Below are 12,732 nucleotides of genomic sequence, written 5' to 3' on the forward strand. Positions count from 1 at the left end.
CCATGGCATACAGAGGTTCCCAGGCCAGGCTAGGGGTCGAATCGGAGCTGGAGCCACCGGCCTACTCCAGAGTCACAGCAACGTGGGGATCCGAGCCGCGTCTACAACCTACACCACAGCTCACGGCAATGCCGGATCCCTAACCCACTGAGCAAAGCCAGGGATCGAACCCGCAACCTCATGGTTCCTAGTCGGATTCCTTAACTACTGAGCCACGATGGGCACTCCTGGGCTTGTTTTTTAATTAAAAGACTTATCGATGCTTTTCTGCTATATGTCTAATAACCATTTTCCCCACCCCCACATTACATTCAAAGTTTCCACTTAACTGCCTAGGAATTACCAGAAAGTAAGAATATTTCATGTGTCAATGGCTTTAGTGAAAAAGTACTTTTAAAATAGAACATAAACATAAAAATATACTTACAGCAGCTACAGGGATAAGAATCTCCACAAATAAACCAGCAAGGGCGTGTTTTATATCTTTATCTTTTACTTCCAAGAAATACTGAGCACATTCCTTGAGAGGGAAAAGGTACAGGAGATTTACAACAGAGGAAGATTAAATACATTTTTAACATTGCAATAATTTTGTAAGCACTGTAATTTTATCAGAAAGCTAAGATCAATCATGCTCAAACATAACGAGAAAGTTAATTCACACTTGTGACAACAGTTTAACACTTGAAATAAAGAGTTAATAACAATGTCACTACTTTATTTTTGTTTCTTTTAAAAAGTCATGAAAAGAAAAAACAACTAATGTTAGGCCAATTCTAATTACTGCAGTTGAGATGGTAGATCACCTGCATGAACTGAAATGATGCTTCAAAATCTTCTACAGGATACATTTTCACTCGGAAAAACTTCATTCCCATGATTAAGCTGATGACACTTTGAACCACATGTGGACTTTGTTCCTTTTGTCGCAGTTCCTTTAATTCTGTCACAAACTTCTTCCTCACAGCCTGAAACCTTTAATAGACATGGTACACAAGAGGATATGAATTTAAAACACTCATTTCCCACAAGATATTTAAGGCTGAGGGAGTTCCCCTCATGACTCAGTGGAAACAAACCCAACTAGTATTCATGAGGACGAGGATCTGAACCCTGGCCTTGCTCAGTGGGTTAAGGATCCGGCCTTGCTCTGAGCTGTGGTGTAGGTTGCAGTTGCAGCTCAGATCTGGTGTTGCTATGGCACAGACCAGCAGCTACAGCTCTGATTCGACACCTAGCCTGGGAACCTCCATATGCCACGAGTGTGGCCCTAAAAACACAAAAATAAAATTAAAGTTGCTGTTCATTTCTTTGCCAAATCAGAAGTTTCCTAAGGAGAAATGAGTTTCTTATTCCGTCAATATAGCACCATTCCCATTTAACCGTTATTAATCAACATAAAAATAAGATCTAATAACCCACCATAAAACATCCACATGTAAATCAGAGAGTGTCCCTAATTTTAAGGCTTTTTTTCTTTTCTTTTCTTTTTCTTTTTTTAATGGTATGCACAAGCTCCCAAGCCAGGGATCAAACCCACACCACAGCAGTGACTAAAGTGACAGCAGACAACATCCGATCCTTATCCTGCTGAGCCATCAGGGCATTTGCAAGGCTCCTTCCCATAAAGTCTGCAATTTGAATTACATGGCAAGCAGGCTGGAGATCTCACGTTTGTTCAAAGAAATAAAGCAATCAATTGTAAACCATCAATTATCACTTAACATTAATACCTCCTTACGCTGTGGAGAAACTGAAGAAGATGAATGAGAGCACAATGGTCTCACGATGTGAAGAAGCTACAGAATCAAAGCGCTCTCACAATGCAAGAACCATCCTGGATTCAAATGACCACAACTGCTAAGGCTACTAAGTTTTTCTTTGCTTACACTGGAAAAAGATATCTAGGAGTTCCTGTTGTGGTGCAGTGGTTAAGGAATCCGACTAGGAAGCATGAGGTTGCTGCTTCCATCCCTGGCCTTGCTCAGTGGGTTAAGGATCCAGCGTTGCCATGAGCTGTGGTGTGGGTCACAGACACGGCTCGGATCCCGAGTTGCTGTGGCTCTGGCGTAGGCTGGTGGCTACAGCCCCGATTCAACCCCTAGCCTGGGAACCTCCATATGCCTCGGAAGCGGCCCAAGAAAAGGCAAAAAGACAAAACAAAAAAACAAACAAAAAAAACACCCAAAAAAGTTATCTAATAATCTGTTAATAATAATTCCACATATTATGAAACAATGAAAGATTTTACTGCTAGTGTTATTTGGGGAAACAAGGTCTTAAAAGTTAAAATTGACAAAGCATACTTCCCAATGGTCACTGAGTACATATTAATTAAATATGGACATTTAATCACCTATTAATGGAATAGGGATACATAATAGGACATATAACTTGTCTACTTCCATCTGAGTCTTGAAGAAAACAACAGCATTTTCCATGAAGGTATTCGTTTGTATTTTATAAAGAAATTATGAAGTGGATAAAAATCTTCCCATGGAAGTGTTAGCATTCAAAGGGTTTCTCTTTTATTAAATTTCCCATGAATTATTAGTCACTACAATCAAAGGAAATGCACAGACAAGATTCTAAAATACCACCCGCCTTCCTCTCCCCACCCCCTTTCCCACCTCACCACCTGTCCTCTGCATGTCAGAGCCACTGGCTTAACCTGATGTGGCTCTATCCACGTTTTTTCCCACGCTCACCGTATGTACAGGTGGAAATACCTCAATACTGGTTTGAGTGGCATTTCTCTTACAACTAGATCAGTGAGGCTGACCATCATTTTCATAAATCCACTGTCCTTCCCATCCTAGATTTATCTTAGCTATGATGTAGTTTTTTCTGGATCTAACTTGCTAATGTATTATTTAGAATTTCTAACCTATATTCCTGATAGAAAAATCACTTTATTTTTCTTTTCTTTTTTTCTTTTTTCCTTTTGCTTTTTAGGGCTGTATCCAAGGCATATGGAAGTTCCCAGGCTAGGGTTCAAATCGGAGCTACAGCGGCCAGCCTACACCACAGCCACAGCAATGTGGGATTCGAGACTTGTCTGTGACCTACACCACACAGCTCATGGCAACGCCGGATCCTTAACCCACTGAGTGAGGCCAGGGATCAAACCTGAGTCCTCATGGATACTAGTTGGGTTCGTTATCACCAAGCCACCATGGGAACTCCAGGAAGTCATTTTCAGTAAAAATTCAAATAGCATGAACGTGTATTTGCCATAAAAAATATATCATTGCTCATGTTTTTATATCTATATTCCTGAGACGGAGATTCATTGTTGATTCAATATAAATGCCTTGTTAAAGTATTATTGTCTGAGTCTAAGCCATTTCAAATAGTACAACTATGTTCTAAGTTCTATAGCACTGGGTATACCAGGGTCCCTGGTGGATTATAAAGGATAAAAAATAAATAATAATAAATAGATACTAAATACCAAATACTAAATAAGACCTATTACTTAATATTAATATCTATACTACCAAACATTAACAATAAATGTGTTTGCTTTCTTAGTAATTAAAAAGATTGTTATATGATGATTTCAGAGCCAAAGACTGACTCTTTAAATGGTACACAAAAAAATCTGAGTTGATACATATATTTTTTTTTCCTTACAAATTTCTCAGAAGCAACAAAGGAAATTCAAAATCTTCCCGGGTCAGAGTTCCCGTCATAGCTCAGAGGAAACGAATTCAACTAGTATCCATGAGGATGCAGGTTTGATCTATGGCCTTGCTCAGTGGGTTAATGATCTGGCATTGCCATGAGCTGTGGTGTAGGTTGCAGACATAGCTCGGATTTGGTGTTGCTGTGGCTGTGGTGTAGGCCAGTGGCTACAGCTCCGATTTGACCTCTAGCCTGGGAACCTCCGTGTGCCGCAGGTGCAGCCCTAAAAAGATAAAAACAAACACACACAAAAAAAAAAACCCAAAATCTTCCAGGGTCTTTAGTGTAAGCACAAGATACTAAAAACAAATGCCTGTTTTACTGTTTACTGTAACAACAGTTCAATACAACTCAATGAGGGTAACTCCTAATGAATAACCCCTTTTATGGTGTAATCCAGTATCTTTTATCTTCCTTTCTGGTATGTCTTGTACTGATTCAAAACTCTGTTCAGTACTAATAAGATGGTTAGAAGGAAGACACTGCATTGCTATCTCAGAAATAAAAGCACTCGACTAGAAAGTATTTAAAGTAACTATTAGCTAAGACGAGTTCTAAAAGAAAGATTTTTAAAAACACTTCTCATCAAAATGTGAAAAATAAGGAATAAGGTAATATCATGACTATTCTGGGCAATTTCTCACTTCCTCAATTCAGGTTTTATGGAAAAACCCAAACAAATGGAAACAAGTTGTAGAAGTGAAGTATGAGTGTCACTTAAAAATCCTCTAAAAAACAGAGTGTGAAAGAATAAAAGGTGGAGGAGACTGCACAGTAACTCTATGAAAAAAAATAGCCAGATATAAAATTGTCAGTGTCTATTCTGTTAGTGGTGAAGCTTTCTAAAACGTAAAACAAATCAAAATCAGTATCTATAAAACTTACTTTGATTGGGCAAGAACGCCTATCACTTCTGCATATAAATCTGCAATAATATGCACATTCCCAGTGTTGGTTCCTGAATATCTAAAAGAACAAAAAAGGAAATGTATTATTTCACTGCATTGTTCTACAAACTCACTTTCTAAATAAATCTGAAAATTCCCTAACAGGGTATGGTATAAATTTTCTCTGAAGATTCACTTGGAGGATAAAAAACCACATGAATTTCCATCTATCTTGAGATTTAACTTTGTCAGGAAACTTAACCTGATTCTTAAGAATCCAATCAATGGCTTTAAGAATTAATTTTATAAAATCTTTCTCATAAGCATCTTGTGTGGATTAGAAAAACTAGGGAAGATAATTGCTTTGAATTCTAGAAATAAATGATCCATGAGAGGTTAAATGAACAGTCTAAACCTGGACTGCAGAGAAAAGCAACAATCCTTTAAGTATTTTACTTACCCTTCCTTGTGTTTAAAGTGCTTAAAAGCTAAGTTTAGAACTTCATGAACTAAGGGATCGGGCACAGGATGAACAGGAATCTAGAAGAAAAAAAAAAGATGTGGTATTATAAATACATACAATTGAATATTACTCAGCCATGAAAAAGAATCCAATAATGCCATCTGTAGCAATATGGCTCGACCTAGAGATTATCATACTACGTGAAGCCAGACAAAGACAAATATCATATGATATCACTTATATGTGAAATCTTAAAAAATGATAAAATGAACTTATTTATAAAACAGACTCACAGACTTTGAAAACAAACTTACAGTTACCAAAGGAGAAAGGTGTGAGTGAGGGATAGACTGGGGATTTGGGATTGGGCATATGCACACTCTTGTCTATGGAATGTATGGGTCAGCAGGGATCTGCCATAATAGCATAGGAAACTCTGCTCAATATTCTGATATAACCTTTACGGGGAAAGAATTTTAAAAAGAATGCATATGTTTACATGTATAACTGAATCACTTCGTTATAGAGGAAAAATTAGAACAACATTGTAAATCAACTATATTTCAATATAATTTTTAAAAATGAAAAAAGACCCCAAACATCAAGTGAATGCTACACAGGTTATGTCTTTAGTGAGTAGTCGCATCATTTCAACCACATCGATAATTAATTTTAATTTTCATGATAGGATCTACTAGTAACCTGTCAATATTCCCCTTTCCTAAGAATGTTATTATTTTTTCTTGAAGAACTTAGTTGAACATCTAAATTTACCAAGCCCTAAATTCAAGAGTATTAGGTTCATAATCACAAAAATCATTGACCTATGGACTATGCAGATGAAAAAAATAGTAGCAGTTACTACCATTGTCGCTGTCAGAAAGTTAAAAACACACTCATGCGTAATTCTCTACAACACCTATAGGAAAACAATCTTTGAGCCCAGCACATATTCCATATAGTTCGATTTTCTATCCTAACAGGATCCAAAAGGGACAGCAACTTTTCCAACTATTTAAAACTACTTATGGCTTTATTAATAAGTATTAGAAACCTGTCACTCAAATATGTTTGTTTTGTTTAGTTCTTTAAAAATTATACACTGGCTCCTAATTCAGAAAACACATCAAAACATTTAAACTAGAAAGCACCTGCCCCATCCCCCACATATAATCACTACTGAGAACTTCCAAGCTTACACACACACACACACACACACACACACACACGGTTTTTTGTTTTTAAATGGCCATACCTGCTGCATACGGACATTCTCAGGCAAAGGACTGAATCTGAGCCACAGTTTTGACCTATGCTGCAGGTGTGGCAACGCTGGATCCTTTAACCCACTCTGCCAGGTGTTCGACTCCACAGGAACCCAAGCCACTGCAGTCGGATTTTTTCTTTTTAAATATGGAATGCTTGAGAGTTCCCATCATGGCTCAGTGGTTAACGAACCCAACTAGTATCCATGAGGATTCGGGTCTGTTTCCTGGCCTTGCTCAGTGGGTTAAGGATCTGGCATTGCCATGAGCTGTGGTGTAAGTCGGAGATGCATCTTGGATCTGGCATTGCTGTGGCTGTGGCGTAGGCCAGCAGCTACAGCTCTGATTCGAGCCCTAGCCTGGGAACTTCCATATGCCATGGGTGAGGCCCTAAAGAGAAGAAAAAATAAAAAACAAAATAAAATATGGACTGCTTCACGAATTTGCATGTCATCCTTGAGCAGTGGCTAATTGTCTCTGTATCATTCCAATTTTAGTACACATGCTGCTGAAGCGAGCACTGTAGTCGGATTCCTAACCCATTGCACCACAGTGGGAACTCCTACCCCTTACTTTCACTTATCGGAATGATGCATCTTTCCAGACCAGTACTTAAGAGCTCCTCCATATGCTATTTAGCAGCCATATAATAGTGTGTGTGTGTGTGCGCGTGTGTGTAAATATATGTATACATATTACATATGTGTGTATATAAGTGTATATATATACTTATATGTACATAAAAATTTATACACATATAAAAATTACAGTGTACTTAATAAGCTCCCTATTAATGAACAATTTCATTCCAGATTTTGAAAATTCAATGTATATGTTATGCAATGAACATCTTGTGAATTTATTTACTTTCATAGCTCCATGGAAAAGAGTCCAAAAGGAGGAACTGATGGGTCAAAGATTATACAAGTCACCACGGCTAGAGATTCCAGGTCTAGATGGCTGTGCCTCTGTTTCTGAGTGTTGTATTCTACCACTTTACATATGTCTATATTAAAATCATGCCATCTTAATTATCAGAGCTTACTAACAATTTCTGATGTCTGGCACTGTAAAGTCTTCCCTTTTCCTCAGTGAAAGCTTGGCTACTGTTCTGTCCTATTCAATCTAGAGCCATCTTTTCAAGTTCCACAAAAACTTCAGATATTTATTGGAGTTGCAATAAATCCATAGATCAATTTGGGGATCACTGTGTTCTGACACATTTACATGAGATATCTTCCCACCTCTTTAAAGGCTTTCAGGGAAGTTTTATAATTTTCTGGTTTTGCACTTTGCCATACTTATTCCTAGGACAATAAACATGTACGACAAGATGCTTGATGCCACCAGGAATAAGGAGAATGAAAATACACAAAAATACACAAGGTATTATTTGATACCTGTTTGGTGAAGAGAAAGATAAGTGTGACGGTATCAACCAGGAGAGGTGATGGGAATAAACGGGGTCTCACACGCGTTGCTGGTGTAAGTCTAAATCCGTGTTTCTTACAGCCTGCGACCTAGTGACGAGCAGAGTTTGCCACCACAAAATGTGGCACGTTGGCTTTAAGGATCATTTGGAGCTGAAGGCAACTGAGAAACAGCAGATGCAGGAAAAGCCCTCTATCCGCTTCCTTTCTCCCTAAAAGTGGTCTCTCCTCCCCTTTCTACACCAAGAAAAGAACAACCATTTTCACTAGAACCACAGTTGGCCCTGAGATGGATCTACAAAGAGAAAACAGCCCTTATCTTCCATCAGTGTTCCCCAAATATTAAATATAATCAAGAAAGCCACCAACTAGACTGGGGAACATACAAGAGAACTGTAACTACTCAGAGACGGTCAGAATGCTTTTCTTAAGGATCTGATGAAGGAGAGACTTTTATTTAAAATGAAGATAACTTGGAATTCCCATCGTGGAGCAGCGGAAATGAATCCAACTAGGAACCATGAGGTTGCGGGTTTGATCCCTGGCTTTGCTCTGTGGGTTAAGGATCCCACATTGCTGTGACTGTGGTGTAGGCTGGCAGCTGTAGCTCCATTTGGACCCCTAGCCTGGGAACCACCATATGCCAAGGTGCAGCCCTAAACAGACAAAAGACAAAATAAATAAATAAATTGGATGAAGATAACTTATTTCTTACAAAGATTAATCAGGAGCTTATCAGGAAGAGGGCTGAATTTAGGCCTTCATAATTCAGGAACCAGTTCAAAACCAGTGAATGTGAGAGAGACATTAGATAAGAGTAATGATAATGACATTGTAATGAGGAGCAAAGAAATCCAATAAGGAATATTTACCTTTATTCATATCATTGAGAAGGTGACTAGATTCACACAACACTGAGGAGAGCATGGGTACCGCTTTTGAAAAAAACAGTCTCAAGTAGAGGGAGGCACACAGCTGACACAGCTTTATGTTTTTATTTATTTATTTATTTATTTTTGGTCTTTTTGCCATTTCTAGGGCCTCACTGGTGGCATATGGAGGTTCCCAGGCTAGGGGTCTAATCGAAGCTGTAGCCACTGGCCTATGCCAGAGCCACAGTAACTCGGGATCCGAGCCATGTCTGCAACCTACACCACAGCTCACAGCAACACCGGATCCTTAACCCACTACGCAAGGGCAGGGATCGAACCCGCAACCTCATGATTCCTAGTTGGATTCATTAACCACTGCACCACGATGGGAACTCCAGCTGAGACAGCTTTAAAAGGCTCGTGGGGAACATTTACTCCAGGACTTTTGGCTATAGCCTCATCTTGGTTAAGCGGCTCAGTATTTATTGTGAACCAGAGGAAATCAGAAGGACATTCGTCTCAGACTTCCTAGAAATTGGGATCGCCCTAAAGGTCTGTATCTGAAATTCATTTAGGAGAAAATGCACTGTGAGGGAGATTGCTACCCAATCACGAAAGCAAAAGAAGGAGTGAGCAGCTGTGATCCAAACTCTTTCTAGGTCTCAGATAATCTTTAAAAAATAACCCAAGGATATGATGAAGAAATGAAGTTTATGCATCAGTTTGTAGAAGCTGAGACTTTTTTTTTTTTTTTTTTTGGCTGCACTTGCAGCATGTGGAAATTCCTGGGTCGGGAATCCAACCCATGTCACAGCAGTGACCCGTGCTGCAGCAGTGATGCTAGATCCTTAACCCACTGCAACATGAGAGAACTCTGAAGCTGAGATTTTTAAATCCCAGGTTAATCGCTTCTCGGCCTTTTGGCTAAGATCAAGTGTAAATCCCAGGTTAATAAAAGGGCAAAAATCTGAATTTATTCTACTAAGTAACGTTGGAGAATCCAGAGACTCTAGAACAGTCTTAACCTTTGTCCCCGCGTTAGTAAACTGAAGTTTAAACCCAGGATCTCCCAGCAACTAGGGATATTTTTAAGTAGAAATTTTATGATAGACTGCCTAATTATAAGCTTTTCAATCTTTTATAGGCAAACACATCCCATCATTACAAAGTATAACAATCATAGGAATTCCTGTTGTGGCTCAGCGGAAACGAATCCATGAGGATGCAGGTTCGATCCCTGGCCTCGCTCAGTGGGTTAAGGATCCGGCATTGCTGTGAGCTGTGGTGTAGGTCACAGACGAGGCTCGGATCTGGTGTTGCTGTGGCTGTGGTGTAGGGACATATATGGGAGCATTTTGGGGATTCTGGTTTTAGTTTCTTCTTAATATGAGATGAATGGTCTCCTAAAAAGAGGTACTCAAGGTACCATGTAAAAGATTGCCAGGCCGTGATGGTGTTTAATTGATCAGCCAATATTCTGAAATTCCTTTAGTTGTGATTGTTATACTTTTTTTTCTTTTTCTTCTTTTTAGGGCTATACCAGCAGCATGTGGAATGTCCCAGGCTAGGGGTTGAACTGGAGCTGCAACTGTTGCCTACACTACAGCAACACCAGATCCAAGCTGCATTCATGGCCTGCACCACAGCTCACAGCAACACCAGATCTTTAACCCACTGAGCAAGGCCAGGGATCAAACCCGCATTCTCAATGGATTCTAGTCAGGTTCTTAGCCTGCTGAGCCACAACAGGAACATCTAGGACATAATTCTTACCTCTGAGGAGTGTAGGGCTGATAAAGGAACTAGAATATAAGATGGAGATATTTAAGGGCAAGGCTGGTAGGGAAAATGGCAGTGACCCAAAGTTTCCAGACTTGTGACTGCCAAAGCAGAGAGGGGAGCGAGTGGGATGGACTGGGAGTTTGAAGTTGGTGGATGCAAACTATTACACTTAGAATGGATAAGCAATGAGGTCCTGCTGTACAGCACAGGGAACTATATCCAATCTCTTGGGATAGACTGTGATGAAAAAGCATATTTAAAAAAAATATATATATATATACACACATATATACATATACACATATGTATATATGACTGAGTCACTTTGCTATACAGCAGAAATTGGCACAACATTGTAAACCAACTATACTTTAATTTAAAATATATATATATTAAAAAAACAAAACTAAAAACAAACATGCAAAAAAAAACAAAACAAAAAAACTAAGCCAAGAACATGAAGTGGCTCATAAGCCTGGTTTCCCAATCTTGTTGGTTTCAATGAATAAATGTATGGCTAAAATTCAATATAAAAAGAACAGTGCTTCAAACATCCTAAATGCCATAGTGCTGTTTAAGCATGCTTTTATCATGGATTTTAAAGCCTCTGCACTAACAGGCTAATATTTATAGTTGGCCATGACCCCAAAACTAGTCTTCTGACTTTCTTGAAAAAAATAAAAGCAGTTCTTAATCATCTTGAATTAATGTAGTTCCCATAGTGAACCACACTAATTTCATCATATTTACACAAACTCCATTCTAACTTGTTATGATTTAAACTTTAAGTTTACAAGATGCTGGCCATTTCACCTAATTTTGTATCACCGATTTCACCAATAAGAATAACTTTCTTTAAAAGAGGGAGTTCTTGTGGCACAGTGGGTTAAGAATCCAACTATAGCAGATTGGGTGGCTACAGAGGTGCAGGTTCGATCCCTGGCCAGGGTTAAAGGATCTGGCGTAGCTGCAGCTGCAGCATAGGTTGCAGCTACAGCTCAGATTCAATCCCTGGCCTGGGAATTTCCATGTGCTGAAAAGTGCAGCCATTTAAAAAAGACTTTTTTTAGGGAGTTCCCATTGTGGCATAGCAGAAATGAATTAGACTAGTATCCATGAGGATACAGGTTCAAGCCCCGATCTTGCTCAGTGGGTTAAGGATCCGGTGTTGCTGTGAGCTATAGTGTAGGTCATAGATGAGGCTCGGATCCTGCACTGCTGTGGCTGTGGTGTAGGCGGGCAGCTGTAGCTCCGACTGAACACCTTGCCTGGGAACCTCCATATTCCGAGGGTGTGGCCTTAAAAAAGAAAAAAAAAATTTTTTTTTTTAATCAAAAGAGAACTAGCTTTATAACCTTCAGCAAGTCACTACAACTAAGAACATTATATATAAGATGAAAACTGTAGACAGCATTTAGTGGGCACTTTCCATGTCCCAGGCATTAGTGTATTTAATTCTCATGATTCTATAAAAATGATATCATTATCATTCCTCTTTTACAGAAGGGGAAAGAATTAGCAGATAATAACTTCCCCAAGTTACATAGGAAGTAAAGACACAGCTGGGATTAAAAACACTTGCTGTGCCTAGCTCCCAAAATCTATTGTAATGACCAGCTGGTACCAGGGATACAGAGTTCTTTGTGCATTTTGAAAAGTTCTAAATATGTGATTGTGACACATAATAATGTATGAGAAAGATATGACAAATTATTCAAGCAAACAAATAATTTACAACATATGAGGTCAAGGACTAAGCCACGAGGAATATTTACTCCTCTTTAAGGCTGACTCAACCATGTATTGATATTTCAATATGCCTGGGGCTGTCCATCTCAAGAAAATAAAACTGAATCACATTCTAATATATGTATATTATGTGGGACAAAAGTAAAAGTACTATTAAATTCAAGATATATTACATTGATTACTCTCTGGATCTATTAAAACCCTACATCATTTTGACATGGGAAAAATTGGGTTCGTTTGTCATGATATTTCAGAGAGTTGTATTGATTTTTACTTCATTTTCTGCAGTTTTATTAGTTTTGAAGAGGCTAAAAAGACTTGCCTTTTTACTAGGAAAGAAAAAAGCTATATAGGATTTTAAATAATGTGTGTCTGTATTCTTGGTGATATATTTTATTCTTTGATGGATGCATCTGAATGAAAGTCTGAGGCAATGGTACAAGAGAGAAAGGGTAAGTGGAAAGGGAACAGGAGGTCAGAACAATACGGTAACAGAACCAAAACCAAGGATGAGCTATCAGAGCCACTGCATCTCCCTTTTCACCCTCTGAGTCCACAAGAACCATGGATCAGGGAGTTCCCTGGTTTGGTCGTTAA

At 38.8% G+C, this 12,732-nt stretch overlaps 1 protein-coding gene and 1 non-coding gene across 5 annotated transcripts in view; both read right to left on the reverse strand.

Moving 5' to 3' along the window:
- FRYL (FRY like transcription coactivator) overlaps positions 1–12,732 on the reverse strand; it is a 309,775-nt gene that overhangs the window by 134,802 nt on the left and 162,241 nt on the right. For all 4 annotated transcript variants that reach the window (XM_047799032.1, XM_047799033.1, XM_047799030.1 and 1 more), the window contains 4 exons: positions 5,035–5,114; positions 4,573–4,653; positions 807–975; positions 428–520 (listed from right to left, as the gene is read on the reverse strand). In XM_047799032.1, coding sequence (XP_047654988.1) covers positions 428–520; positions 807–975; positions 4,573–4,653; positions 5,035–5,114 — 423 coding nt within the window. The remainder of the gene's footprint in view (positions 1–427; positions 521–806; positions 976–4,572; positions 4,654–5,034; positions 5,115–12,732) is intronic.
- LOC125110479 (U6 spliceosomal RNA) lies at positions 6,722–6,823 on the reverse strand. Its single transcript, XR_007130652.1, has one exon. It is a non-coding gene; the product is annotated as a U6 spliceosomal RNA (small nuclear RNA).

Source organism: Phacochoerus africanus, chromosome 10 (assembly GCF_016906955.1).
Source record: "Phacochoerus africanus isolate WHEZ1 chromosome 10, ROS_Pafr_v1, whole genome shotgun sequence".
Classification (NCBI taxonomy): domain Eukaryota; kingdom Metazoa; phylum Chordata; class Mammalia; order Artiodactyla; family Suidae; genus Phacochoerus; species Phacochoerus africanus.